The sequence below is a fragment of the Idiotropiscis lumnitzeri genome, chromosome 16 (genome assembly GCF_059441095.1).
Source record: "Idiotropiscis lumnitzeri isolate Australia: NSW breed Sydney's pygmy pipehorse chromosome 16, RoL_Ilum_1.0, whole genome shotgun sequence".
Taxonomy (NCBI): Eukaryota; Metazoa; Chordata; class Actinopteri; order Syngnathiformes; family Syngnathidae; genus Idiotropiscis; species Idiotropiscis lumnitzeri.
Genome location: NC_142406.1, coordinates 11,244,182 through 11,259,178, shown reverse-complemented (window position 1 = coordinate 11,259,178; position 14,997 = coordinate 11,244,182). Strand labels below are relative to the sequence as shown.

At 43.6% G+C, this 14,997-nt stretch overlaps 1 protein-coding gene across 1 annotated transcript in view; it reads right to left on the bottom strand.

Annotated features, from left to right (window-relative positions):
- Nucleotides 1-14,997, bottom strand: part of trps1 (trichorhinophalangeal syndrome I) — a 58,593-nt gene that overhangs the window by 20,274 nt on the left and 23,322 nt on the right. Inside the window, exons 7-8 of the mRNA XM_088319035.1 lie at nt 14,723-14,954; nt 13,648-14,341 (exon numbers count right to left, since the gene is read on the bottom strand). Of these exons, the coding sequence (XP_088175161.1) occupies nt 13,648-14,341; nt 14,723-14,954 (926 nt within the window). The remainder of the gene's footprint in view (nt 1-13,647; nt 14,342-14,722; nt 14,955-14,997) is intronic.

Genomic DNA, 14,997 nt, shown 5'->3' with positions numbered 1-14,997 from the left:
AAAAATTTTTTTTTAATTTGGCTGGCAGTGAATGAGTTAATTTTGCTTTGCAGCTCTTGGCATTCCCACACAATTTTAAAGAGAATCGCAATTGCTACTAATAATGAAAGCACTTTCCATCGTAATAAACTACAACGTAACATCCCGTCAAAAAATAAATTAAAAAAAGCGTTCTAGTTACAGTAAGTGACAAAGAACGGCCATAAAAGTGTTGACAACATAAAGGATGCACTAAATAACACTGACGTTTTTGCTGGCTGCGACTCTCTTCCGAACCACAAAACAGAGTTCCTACAGCCGAGCACGGGGGTCGAGGGGGGGGGGGGAGCAATGCCAAGGCCGTATCGCAAACAAAGGCTGTAATTATCGGCACTGATGCGGGCGTCCTGACAAGATTGAAAGGCAGCAAATGATGGCGCGAGAGGGGACGGAATGAAATGAGGCGCTGCCGTTCAAGAATGATAAATAAAAGATCTGATAGACAACTGATGCAATACTCTTGTTATTGTATCGCCGCGTTAGAATTAGCCAAGCCCAAAAGCCTCTCTCTCTCTTCTCGCTCCCTCGTTCCCATAGTAATCATTCAAACCTGATTGCTCTGATCCCTCCATTCTATTTGTCATTATCCCAAACGCGCACACACACATATAGCGAAGACAGATACAAATGCCTTTTAATCATATGGTCTCCATAAATAAAATACTTTCATTTCCCAAAAGTCCATCTGATAGCTCGCATCGACTATCAATAACTTACATAACTTACAAACGCTTCGCTACGGATGACCACACACACACGGAGGCCGGAGAATCGAAATGGAGATCCGTGTGTGTAAGATGAGACGATCAAACGATAGTTCAGTATTTTTAAGATTTTTTTTTTTGGGTCGGGCACAATTTGTACTAAAATTGGAAAAGCCTGCTGACGTTTCGCAATTATTGATGCAGATTTTGTGGAATTTTGACAGCATCTAGATCATTTTGTGGTTCGGTTACCACCAGAATTTCCTGTTTTTTCATTGGAATGTTTTATATTTATAGCCTAAAAGTATTTTTCACGCAAATGTACGATAATTATAACTTTCCTCCTGTGTTAGTGGGAGGGCCAGTATCCGGTCCACGGACCTGTAGTTGGGGACCACTGTCTTACAACATTATAGTAAGAGTACATATACATCAGGATAGGTTTTTCAAAAATAAAACTTGAATAAATGAATGACAGGCCGAGAGCTACTTTATATTTGCATGCAACTTCAACAAAGAATTTTTTTTTTTTCTTCCTTTAAAGGCTTCATTTTGGCTTCCTCTCTCTTCATCCATCCACAATCCTCCACGAAAGCTTGCTCGCTCTGTTCCTCATTAGCCCCTTTAAAAAAAAAATATTAAAAAAAAAAAAAAGCTCAGGAAAGCCATATTTAGAATGTCAATAAAGTCGAACCAATATCTAATCCGTACAAATCCGGCATTTATTGTAGTCTATTCTTTATTTTGTCGACAAGGCAATAAACAGGTTGTAGTTGCCACGGTGACCAAAACAAGTTGCAAATCCAGGGTGAAAATCCCCTCATAATGCTGGGATTTTTGGACCAATTCCCATCAGGCGGCTTCAATTTTCTTCCCATCTGCCAGGGGCATTTAGTGTATTTACTCAAGCGCAGATGAAAGGAGACATCTATTTAAGGAAAAAGTCCTTTATTTGGAATTATATTTAACAATGGACCAATTGCTAAGTCAAACGCACAAAATGGAGGCAGACTGATTTTCGTAGCTGCTACGAACATACACAGGAGATTTCACGTAGTTGCCGACAAGTTTAAGTTGTCACTTACGAGATGGACTAGTATGAGTGGGAGTTGCTGTTTTGGTTAGCAATGGGGTTCAAATGGGCTCAGCTGGTAAAATAGCTTGAGCAATTTAAGTGGATTAAACGAAAAATATTTGCAGTTTTCATTCCGATCTGTAGTAGTCACTACCAGCCAAGTGGGGGGAAAAAAAAGGAAATTGGACGTCTTGAGCCGTCAATGGCAGTAAATGAGTTAAGTGGCTGATGCACTCGGCAAAACACGGAGGCACCGCGTCCAAAAGATGATCACCGTTCTTTGAGAAGCTCCATCCAGCAAATCAATGCAGACCTTTTACATCACTTTTATCTGATGTCCGACATTCCAAAAGTTTTATTAACACCCACCCACACATAGGCGACCACCATCCCCCCCTTCCGCCGCCCACTGAATGAATCGCTCCTTGTCTGCGAGCTGATGGAGCGATAAAGTTGGTTTAAACAGCCGCGGACACGCAGCCGAGGCCAGAACATGTGTCTTACATCAGGAGAGACTCGTGTTAGCGTCGGCAAGCGAAGGAAAAAAATAAAAACCGGCGGGAGTGCAACATGTCTCTGCCATTCCTCCTATCAGCGTTTCATCTATCGTCTTTTACCCGGGAGAACGCTCGCAGTGGCACTCAGGGAAAGTTATCCACCATCTCCCATTATTCATTTGCTTTTCCACAAAGCTCCATGTCAAGGGACAGCGGACGAGTTGTGTGATTTCATTTGACTGTCCGGATACGGCGAGAAGATGACGACTTTCATTTTTGGCTTCTCCGGTTACTTAGCAGGCAGGATTGTGCACTTTCATTCCTCACTTAGCTTTGCAGACAGCTCGCAAGTGATTCGTTTCGTTCAACCTTCTTGCATGCATTCAAAAAAGTTGGATTTTAGACAATTCTGCTAAAAAGTTGATGAACGCAGAGAGCACGACTCCAACACGCTCCGCACGGACACGCGCTGACACAGAGGCATTGACGTGACAAAACGTGATTACAAACGGAGAAATAAATGAACTCGTACACTGCGGATGCCAAAACGAGATCAGCGCTTATTGGCTCAGCCACTACAATGTGATTTGTAGCTTATTACCAAGCTTAACAGGTACAAGATGTAAGGCTTAATAAAGTTTAAACAGATTGGAGGGTATAAAAAGGGGGGAAAACGCCATCGCCTCACCTCAAACTTTGCGCTGGAGAAAAGCCGTTTGGAAATCGTAGCGCGGCCGAATGGCAAAACGGTGATGATTCGTTCTTTATGCTAAACAAGACGACCAAGTCTGTTAGGCGTGTGGGTGTCGGTTGATCCGATGATCATCCAATCATGTTCATTAATAGAAGTTAAGGAAAAAAAATTTGACACTTTGTGTTTTTTTTTTCCAAGGCAAAATTTAACGAATTGAATCTATGACAAAATTAAGTCCGCCCCTACAAAAAAATAAAAAATAAAAATAAAAATAAAAATAAAAATAAAAACTTTTTTTAGTTTTTGGGTTTCAAAATATCGGTTTATCTTCTATTTTGGCTGGATATTTTTAGATCCGACTCAAAGGAGTCAGCACGTCAACAGTCATGAACCACGAACCTCACCCGCACGTCACCGAAAACACGATGTATTCCGCCATGTTTGAACATTTGTTTGCCATCTCCAGTATTTGCCGCGCATCTCTTGTGACTTTTCACTTTGCTTTTGTCAGTACATCCTGTCTTTTATTTGAACACTTTTTTGTATGAACACAAAAAATCTTTCAACGTCTTTTGTGCCAATCCGTCGAGTGCGCTCGGTCGCGTCTGTTCTGCGCATCCCAGCTGGAAGCGCACCAGGTGATGCTGCCGCACATCTGGAGCGTTTTAGCGACGAGTGACTGGGTGATGAATGCGTGCGGTGGACGGGAGGGGACGGAGGGGAGGGGGGGGGGCGTCCTCAGTTACAAACGCTGGCCGTCAAAAGGCCAAACAACGGGGAAAAACTCCTCGGCGGGATATCACAGCAAAGTGTCACGTCGGCTCGCAGGGGGGCAGAAGCGAGTAACTAAGTGAAAGTTTGCCAAGGCGGTGTGTTTCAGACCTTATTAGGTTGTTCTTTTGCTGATGCTTAACCCCACTCAAAACTTGGCAGCTGCTGCCAACTCCCCCGCCCCCCCTCCGTCTCCCACATCATCCTTCTGTCTTTATTGTCTTCTGCCATGGTTCTTTGATTACCGTCTCACTGGCGGTGGTCTGGCGGTAATAGAACACTGGCATCCTGGCGGTGGTGCGAAACAGAGGGCTTTGCATAACGATGATCCTCCACATGGGCTTTGCACGGCATGCTCAGAAGGCTCGCTGCAAACACAAACATGCAAGCTTCCGCCGCCCAGTTGCAATATTTCGGGAATACTTTAAAGAGTGTGTTTAAAAAAAAAAAAAGGGGAGGAAAATAGATTGGATTTTCAACTTTCTCAGCAGGTTTGGAAAGAATGTTTTATTGTTTCAAAATGTATTAACTCATTCAATACCATTGACGGATAAATACGTCAAAATCCATTTTTTTTTACTGGGCTGGTCGTGAATGAGTTAAGAGACGACTAATAAACAAATTAAATGAAAGCTACTTTGTTTGACCCAATAGTTAGCTTCAACTTGTCTAAATTCTTTGTGGGTTATTTAAGGAAACTTTAAGTTGTATTCACCCTGCGTACATTTTTTGAGGGATTTATGGCCAACTTATTTTTTCATTTTTCTCTTTTGTGGGAGAATTTTGACCTGCACAACATTTGGTGAATTTATTTTTATGAATGCATTTTTTAGAGGAATTACGGTAGTCTGAATTTAACCTGCAAAAAACTCTTGAAGGATTTATGGTCATCTTGTTTTAACACGCGTAACGTTTGTATTTATGGCAGTCTTTTTATCTAGGGTGACTATAGAGGGATTTACGGTTTTCTCGTTCTAAAAAGCAACTTTTGAGGCATTTACGATAATCTTGTTTTAACGTTTGCTCGTTCGGGGGGGATTTACAGTAGCCTCAGTTTAAGCAACTTTTATTTTAAGTTATGGTTGTTGGATTTTGTGACTCTTTTTTTTTTTTTTTTAATCTGCATAACCTTTCTTATTTCCTTGCCCAACCTTTGTGGGGGTAATTTCCATCCATCAAAAGCCATCCATCCTCCAACATTCCCATTTTGTTATCAAGCCTTAAAGAATGTTCCGCGGGCTGCCGAGTTGTGCCACAGTGTCCTTGAATGCCTTGAAAGCTACAATGTAAATACTCATTACGACGTCTGCATGGATGGAGCTCAAACTCCTCAGGCAGTTGTTCTTTCAGCAAAATCGGAAAAACAATGTGACATACAAGCATGTCATTGGGACAGCTATGATATGTATTCCAACGTTAACGACACAAAGACTCCAGGCTGATCGAGTTGCTCTCGATCAGTGAGCCATGCAGATTAAAGGAATAATACAGCTCGCCTCACGCGGGGGACGGGGCGGGGGTGGTGGTTGTGCCTTTTCTTTTTTTTTTTTTTTTTTAAATGGGTTTTTATCTCGACTTGGAGTGGAAGACAAAGCACCTTGGATGGAAGAATGAAAGCGTCGTACTGCTATGGATTCCGCTAATGGGGAACATAAAGACTTTAAAAGGCACGGCCAAACTGTGCGAGTCAAGATGTCTGGGCAGGCGGCAACGATTCGAAAGAGAAATTGAAAGAAATGTTCAAGGACATGCTAGCACAGTAGTTTAGAATAACACACACACACACACACGCGAACACAGTAAAGGGCACGTAGCCATTGTTCCACAGCACCTGGACCATTAAGAAACAGGATAGATGGCGCTCCGAGACCTGACCGCATGAATGTTAGCGTATCAGCGTGTGTTTATGCGCGTCTGTAGCGCCGCAGACTCCGACGCCAAACATCTGCAGCGATGAAGGGGGATTTGAGAAACGATAGAAAAAAAAAAAAAAAACGGGCGCAAACTAAAGCGTGATTGAGGTACGCTCACACCTAAGGACGTCATTATTCACGCCGGGAATCACGAGCAGCTCACAGATGGCAGTGCTTCAAGACACGCTAATATGTTTTCATTAAAAAAATATATATTTATGAATGATCATCGTCCAAATGAACCGGAAAATACATTTTCCGTTCAAACAGGCCTGGAAAGCCATCACTCACAAAAAAAAAACAGGATTCATCTTTGCGGCTGATTCTTTGAAGGACTCGTATTACTCAGCTTCTCCAAAAAGTCATCTTGGGTTAAAACGGCACAATTATGGGAAGTTTTGCGCAACTTTTGGGTGATTCATCGTCTTATTTAAAACGTGTAATTTTGCAATAATTAGGGTCGTGTTATTTTGACTTGTCGCAACCTACACGACTTTAAGGAGAATTATGCCAGTCTCATTTAAAGTGTGAAATTTTACTCACTTCCACTTCATACTCTGCAAATATTAAAACGATTTCTCCGATATTTTGATTTCATTCATATGCACTCATTGCGTTTTTTTATTTTTTTTTAATGGCCTCAACTTGTGTCCATCATCATTTCCCAATGCCGACAAACAGCTTCAATCATTCCAAGCACCTGGAATAATTTAAGCATCTCAGCAGCTTTCATCCAATTCTTTAAATGCCACAGAAGCGCAATTTGATATATTTTATGTTAAAAAGAACGCGTGATCCTGTTGCGTCGAGGAGAATAGAAGAGAGGGGAGAACAAAAAAAAAAAAACTAAGAAAAAAAAAAGTTGAAGTGGTCTTTGGGGAGAATCAGGGTATACAAGCTGCATTGCGCTCGTGGAGCAGAATTCATAAACACACTTCGCACACAGGCGAGAATTCCTAATGAGTGAAGACCTCACAGGGGATGCGGAGGAGGAGGCGGGGGGAGAGGGAGGGGGGGGGAGTAGTAGTGCGGGTAGATGCCGAGAGGAGAAAAAGCTTTCACATCGTATCAAGCATGTGCGCCTCTTAGCGTGTGTTAGAGTGAAAATCTGCCGTCCACACTTTCAACGCCGACTGCGGCGGCACGTGCGTGTGACCGGGGCAGCGCTGCGACCTTGCCAAGAGGGCCTTGGAACGGCCGAGGTTGCCATGGTATCGCTCGCTCACAAACACACACATGGACTTTTTGAGGAGGAGCAGGGTGTGTCTGAAGAGAAGTGGATTCGCGTGTCACGATGATGGCTTGAGCACAATATGGAAAAAAGAAGAAGATTGTGCAGCTCTAAAGTCCTTCCGCTTCGTAAGAATCCGTCCATATGAGTGACAAACCATTTCAGGCTGCAAGACGGCAGATGAGCGATAATTTGTTGCTGACGCAGCTATTTTTTTTTTTGTGTGTGCGCCACAGTTATTTTCCGGTTGTCGTGACAGTGAATGCAAGTGCAGAAAGCGGAGGTATTTCTTGCACAATCGGTCTTGTTGCTACATTTCAACAAACATTTACTTGGACTTTTAAGAACCCGTCTGTGAATTTGTTTAGCCTAAAAGTATTATTTTTATATTTGTCTTTAATTTAATTCCATTCAAAATATTTCTACCTCCTCTCACTGCACCCCTCTGTCAAAGAGATGACCACGTCGTCATATTTTTTTGATAAGTGCCACTTTATCAAATTGGGCCGGTGTGAACGTAGCCCGAGATGTCAAAAAAGGCCACGTCAGGACGGAGTTACAGTCAATTATATTTAAGGGTAATGTCATTTGTCAGCTGAGTTGACATTGCATTTGTCAAAATACCGCAAGGATGCAAATTACAGCATACCTCCGGTGAATTTGTGGAGAGTAAACCACAAACATGCGGAGGACTCCCATCATAAAATTTACAGCGTGGGGCTGATAGACAGAATCAATTGTCAGACAGCGCTAACTGCTAGTAGATTTCGCAAAAAGGGGACGTCATGTCAGGAGAGAAGATGTTGGAAAGGCAGGAGGGGGGTGTCAAATTAACTATTGGTCAGGGGTCAGATGGACATTTAATCTAACCAATCAGCTTCCTAATTACACAAGTGCTGCCAGGACGCTATGTAGTGCCTGCGCGTGTGTGTGTCGAGCTGGCTAATATTGCGTGTAGAGGTCTTGTTGTAGCAAAATGAACATCTGGCCTCAATATTGGTTCCATGTGTGAACACGCACACACACACACACGCAAGCGCACCGAGCCTGTGGTGAAGCGCTCCTGCCTTACACACAAAGAAAGAGAGCGAGGGTCGAACAACGCGGCGGCGAGGGCACAAGAAAAAAAAAAAAAAAAAAAGAAATCCGTACTAAAAGAACACATGTGCACTGTAGCTGATTGTAACAGTAATTGATGTAAACGCCTAAATTACAGCAAGGAGCTAAAGTGACCGCTGTGTTTGAGCGTTGCCGTGGCGACCCAATGAAAAACACCTGGCCAGCGCGCCGGCGGCTTGGGCGGAACATCTGTGTCATGGCGCCCGGCCCGAGAGCCACGACGGAGGCCCAGGCCGGGCGCCAGCAGCGACGTGACACGGGTGTTAGGCGCACGTCAAACTCGTTCTACTGCACGACCCATATTGTGAGACGGGAACCGCCGCGTTGTAATTAGATGCCGGTTCAGAAAGAGTTTGGCTCCCGTCAACTGCAGCTTCTCCCTCGTAAATAGGACGAGTCAAAAGAGATGCTAAGTTTAATTTGTTTCCCGAAAGGAGGTATTACAGCAAGACAAGGATGAGCTGAACTGCGGGGGAAAGGGAAACCTCTTTGCACAATTGGGAAATCATTCCAAGGCTAACACGTAGCCACCTAGCATGGTGACCGAAACATGATTTACAAGCAGCCTTGTAGCGAAGAGCAGGATTGCTCAAGGACTTCCCCAGAAGAACGGACAAGGCCTTCACGCTGGACCTCATCTGACAGCATCACCATAGCAACGTATTGCAAGGAAGCACGTCAAACAGGAGGGGGAATAAAAAAAAAGAGCCAAGACACAAGTCCCGGGAGTTTTAAAGTCAATTTACGTCGTACTTCTCTATGCTGATAAAATAAAATGGATGGGTGGCGTTTGTTTGAGACTTATTACAGAACACTGATTCAATGAAGTTAATAACTGTGTCACTTTAGGACGAGCCAAGGTTGTGACAAATTTGCGCTCTCTCTCTTTCTCTCTCTCACTCACTCCCCCCCCCCCCCCTCTCTCACGTGTTTCTTGACATCGGCACGATGCATGGCTACATGCTAGCCTTTAGAAAGATTCCTTGGTTGTGCCGCGCGTTTCCATCCGTGGCTTCATGTTACCGTGCATGGTGTCTATGTGTTACATTTTCTGCCCCAGCGCTGAGCGGCGTAAGCAAGGATTCTTTCAAAGGCTAGCAAACAGCAGGCTAGCCCCCCCACACGCAGACAGGACGCACACTTTTCTTTCCCTTCCGAGCATGGCCATGTTTATTTGAGCGTGTGTCCTGGGAAATGTGACCGCGCTACACCAACAAACCCAACAGTCCGGCAAGCGTGTGCGCGTACGTCAACAAGGATTGCCTTTTTGAATAAGAACCAGTCGGCGCTAAAATTAGCCGACAAGTTATCGCATCATTTGGGACACTATCAATATATGCTACATGGCAAAACACATTCAACGATTCATTACTTGGGTAAGTTAGCTTTTTTATGCATTATATATGCATATTTTTGTGCAATTCAGTAAGATGCCAGAAGATGGCGCCAAAGGCATTTGTAATTAGATATTATAATTGGTGTCGAAGAATGATATTAAAGAGCGGAATATCAATTTGGAGACTAGCATTGAATGGCCAGGTTTAGCCTGGGTTGTTGATGGAAACAATTAGAGTTGTGCATTAATATACTTTTTTTTTTTTCCTGAAATCAAATCTGTACGCCATTTATTTTAAAGGGTAATATTGTAAGATATGAGAAACCATTTGGGGCCCTGATTTTGCGGCATATTTGCATGCGTAACCGATTAACATGAGCAATTATAAACAATGTATTACTTGCAGCAATCCTCGTGCATAAATTAACAGCAATGCCTTTAAAACACCACTAGGTGACAGCATTGCTTGAAAAAAAAACAAGTTTGGAAAATGGGACGAGTATATTTTTTCATATAATTTATTTTAGCTGTAAAATACAGTCAAGTTGCATAATTTGGAAGCTCAATCACTTTCGTTTTACCATTAAACACAGACACACACACACACCCACACAGACAGACATAAGCTCCACAATTTCCTGCAGCGGATATAACGGGGATGTTAAATTATCAGTACGGAGAATAACTTCAATTCAAGATTTAATTTCCTTACAAAACACACACACACACACGCTCAGATGGAATGCAAATGCGGGGACACAACGCACGTAATTAAGTACACAAGCAGAGGAGGGCTGAGTCGCACAGATGGATACACACACGCGGATTTATGCAAGACAGAAGAGGGGAAACGGAACGCAACGTAATGAGAACTTTATGTAAAATACAACTGTGGGTGTGTGTGTGTGTATCTTTTTTTTTTTTTATTTTAAACATAATTAGCTCCGTCAGGCAGAAATGTAAACGAAAGGAACTTTAATGAAACTTCTCTCTGATGTGCCGAAAGCGCGCACAGCCATTTATCTGACTACACGTCCCGTCCCGTCCCAGCACTTCTGAGCCTTGGCGAACGTGGGTTGAAACCCTGAGGGAGGTCCACAGTTTAAGGATTAGAGTAGAATGAGACAAATCCACGGTTTGCATCTCCAACTTAATTCCTCCTGAATCTTCAAGACAACAGGCTTGTATAACACACCCAAGTCTCGTCCTCCCGTCAAATAAGATGCTCTTCTCAGTCGCTATTTGCTAGCGCGTCTACTTCACAGCCCCTGAAACAAATACTCGATTGTTGGTTAGCGTGCCGTGTTCCTATTAGTCGAGTTGAGCGGGGAAATTGCCGAGTTTTAGTCCAATGAGCACGTGAACAAGACCGCAACGCTTGTCCCATTAGGTCAGTCAAAGAAGCAGAAAGTCGCATTGGGGATACAAACGTTGGCATCGGGGGGTGGGGGGATAAATCACGACGCAATAGGAGGCGCAATGTCTCAACGATCCAAAGCTTCACGAACATCCGACCCCTTTAAGAGGAAAGCCTTTCTCCTTTGCTGATTATTGATTTGGCTTTGTCAGGTGAGTTGAGGAAATGGAAGAGAGAGGCAGGTCGATGCGGCGGCTGGGGAATAAACGCATGAGACGCACACAGGGAGGTTGGCGGGAGAAGGGGGGGGGGGGGGGGGGGGCGGGGTTCGACGCCGCATGTTGAGATGAAATATGACTTTTGCTGCTTTTCGTCTTGTCATTCATCATTCTCGGCCTCCCTCCTCCTTCCTTCCAAGGCTCACCCAGGATAAAAAAATTAAATTAATTAATTTTACTGAGTCAGGGTTGGAGTTAGTTTCTCAGCCGGGTGTTGCCATGGCGATTGATATTATTTTTGAGGTGGTTTGAGCAAAGAGACAAAAAAAAATAAAATAAAAAAGTGAAAATGATGCAATATTCATGCCAGTCCTTTTGCCCTGCTTGACGACGATGAGTCAAAAGGATGACTCAACGGCGGCTCTGCATGCATGCATCTGCGGCGTAAAGTGTGCTTTTGTGTTTGTGTACGCCATGGAAACGCAGAGTAAATATTGTGCCGGAGATAAAGCAATAAAGTGCGATCGCTTACGGCGCGATTAAAATAATAGGTCATGTTCGCAGTGTTTGTGCTTGCCGACATCACGCACGCGCAAAGTAATACACGTCTTACTAAAAAGTGGTTTGATACCGGAGGATTATTTTCATTTGCAGTGGAGTAAAAAAAAAAAATTATTTGCTTTATACTGACAGTGGTTTCTAATATTAAATTACCATGTTAATCGTGACAGTTTGTTTGGATTTAAGAATATCATATTTAAAAATGTGTAAATTTGATACCTACAAGCTTGTGTGTTCTAATTCATTCCAGGCTCAAAGAGTCACCACCATAAAAAAAAAAAATTAAAAAATAAAATTAAATCTGCAGATGTTTAAATGAGCATTTTTAACCAAGTTTAATAAAGCTACTATCAAATAAAAGTCAAGTTGCTCATATTTCAATTGCAAAAATTCAAGTAAATGCAATGAAAATTCTAAATTGAATAACAGAAACAGATTTTCACGCAAATGAAATATTTGTTGAAAAATGCGACAAAGAATTTTTTGGGCTTATGGCAGGTGAGGCTTTTGTGGACCGGGTAAAGGTTCCATCAGAAAAATCTCAAGAAATATTTTCACGTATCCAAAATGATTCATAAGTACAACCCGACACTTTCCCAACGTAATTAGTTCCATTTCCTGTTCTTTTGTCTTCCCCCAAACAAAGCTCACTGAACTGATTTCACACGACTCTTTCAACCATCAACTTTTGAGTGCATTTCTCCGACAACTCAACCCCCCAATTGTAGCGCTTAAGTGGCGTTTTTGAACGTACCGCTGTGATAAAAAAAAAAAAAAATGGAAACCAATCATGACGGAGTGAAACTCTGAATGGGTTCATTTTTCCCTTCACGACTCGCCTCGTTGCTTCTCAGCTAAATGTTCTTCCCTTTCTTTCGGCCCCACCCGAGAAAATGAGTAAACCTCCTTGGCGACACACCCTGCCTGTCTGCCAAGTGGTTGCCAACGCATCTTGTGCACACACACACACACACACACACCCACACATTTATATACTTCATAAAGAGTAAGCTGGTATTCATACCCACTGATATGTTCTCAGGCACCCCATGAGCTCAATTCACACACTCAGTTTTGCCACAAAGATGGAGACAAGTCTGTGCAATGACTATATCCGCCCACACGAAATATACGTGGGCCGATGCTGATTTAATGCGATCATAGCCAATAAGCTCTGCAAGCGCAGAAAAACCGCAATCTCACGACTGCCAGGCCATGACATCACTTGTGAATTGAAATTAAGCCACCCCCAAAACACCCCAACTCCCCCGTCCGGAAAAGTGGAACTTGACGGGCGGGTTGTTATGGGAACTGTCAAACTTTGCCTTCCCGGCGTCACTAAGGCGACCGCGTGGCATCGTCCACTTGGTGATTTTTCAAGTTAATCGGTGATGGTGACAGAAGGAAGAAAATGTGGCTTTTTGGGTAAGGAACCAGATTTGGGCACTCTGGAGGCAAACAAATATACAAAAAAGTTGTGGTATGATATTGAAAAATATCAAACATTTTTTTTTAATCACGTTCTAAATTTAAATAATAAATAATAAAATAAAAGTAAATGAAAATGTGATAAGAAAATAATTAAATATATTAGTATGATAAATACACACTAAAAATAAACAATTTGGAGGTAAAAAAGACTATATAGTAATAAAATTTGCTTTTAATGAGAATTTTTTTAAAAAATTCTAAACGTGATTTTATTATTATACAATTATGCCATATAGTTTTCAGTGAAAGCTAGTAAGTCAGTTTTGCATTAAAAAAAATATAGTCTAAAAAGTGATCAGCAACACATAATTTAGATACAAGGCAGAATGAACATTTGAATAAATAAGAAAACAAAAGATCTAAAAAAAAGATTGGGGACATTTGAAGAAATACACAAAATAAAATGTGAACAGGAATAGCGGTATTGCAATAATATAATAATAATTTTGATATGTACTGTCAATGAAAGAAAACATTTAATTGATAATTAATATAGACAAAAGGTAATTTGCAGGTGGATGTGTTGCTAGTTTGGACATGTAGCCAAAGAGCGAGCACGCTAAAGCTAAAGCTAACTGTTGAAGTGGAAGTGGGGAAAAGAGGAATCAGAGTGTGAAATATGACTGGCAGCGGCATCTTACCCGTAGCAGCGACTGGGACTCCTCCTTAGCAGCTCCTCCTTTCACTTCCTGGACTCCTCCACTCCCTCCTCCTCCTGTGTACTGCTGAGACGACATCTGGCTCATTTTCTCCCCTCCGCTGGGGGCGGCTCTTCCACCCGGCCGCCCCCCTCCGCCGTACAGCTTGGCGTCTCCCAAAAACGACTTGGTATCTCCAAGGTAGACCATGCTGGGCGAGGCCACGCCGCCGCCCCGCTTCTGCTGCGAGGTATCGTGGTTGGCGGAAACAAACGCCACCGACAACGGTGAGGGGAAGAGGGAGGGTTCGGGTCCCATGCGCTCCTTGGGCACCCACAGGAGACCATGGGCCTGCTCGCCGCCTCTCGTCTCGCCGAGGACCCAGCCTTTCTCGCGCTCCCTCTCCTTCTCCTCGCCGCCCTCGCTCTTGACGATCTCCTCGCGGCCCCCCTCGGCCAGGCGTCCCTCGGGCGGCGCGAGCGAGTAGAGGAGCCGAAGGTCCCCTTTGCTCTCCTCCTTGATGGCTAAGGTGGAGGGCGCCGAGCAACCGTTGGCCGACGGCGTCAGGGACGGCGTCAGCGAGGTCGCCGACAACGAGGCGTCGTGACAGTGGGCCGAGTTGAAATGGTCGAGGAGCGCCGACGAATCGGGCGCCGTGAAGTCGCAGTGGCGGCAGCGGCAGCACGCGTGGACACGTCTGCAACGAAAGAGTTCATTCAAAATGTCAGTACTGAACAATTCTTTAAAGAAGCTTCAAGCTGTTTAATGTCAGTCACGGTGTAAGTTTACTATCAAACTAAACATAAAAAAAACAACCATAGAAGATTGCCTTAAGAATTCCCACGAGCTGAATGCTAACATATAATGGAAATGCCATTGACATGCTAACAGTTAGCATTGATAATCGCTGTTTTTAGGACTCTTTAGCAACATGGTAGAGTAATTTGTATAGACAGATTATTATAACAAAAATAAATGAAAAATATTGAGTTAAAAGCACGTACAGCAGTTACAAAGAACATTTTCCCCACTAATCAAATTCAGTTTCAACACACCCGACGCGGCAACATGAGCTGACCTGTAATGTCTGAAGATCTCCTCCTCCACTTCGGTGATGAAGTGACACTTTGTGCACGAGTAATCCCGGCCCGCCTCCTTGTCCGGCCCGCTGCCACCATCTTGATCCTCGGCCTTAACGTGCGCCGGAGCTCCCTTCAGGTTGATCAGGCTGTGGCAGGCGTCGTAGTGCTGCAGCAGCACGTCGATGTCGGCCGTGGCGAAGGCGCACTGGTCGCACAGGTGGGTGACGCCTGAGGACGTACGATCACATTTGGTTCATTTCCCGCAAAGATA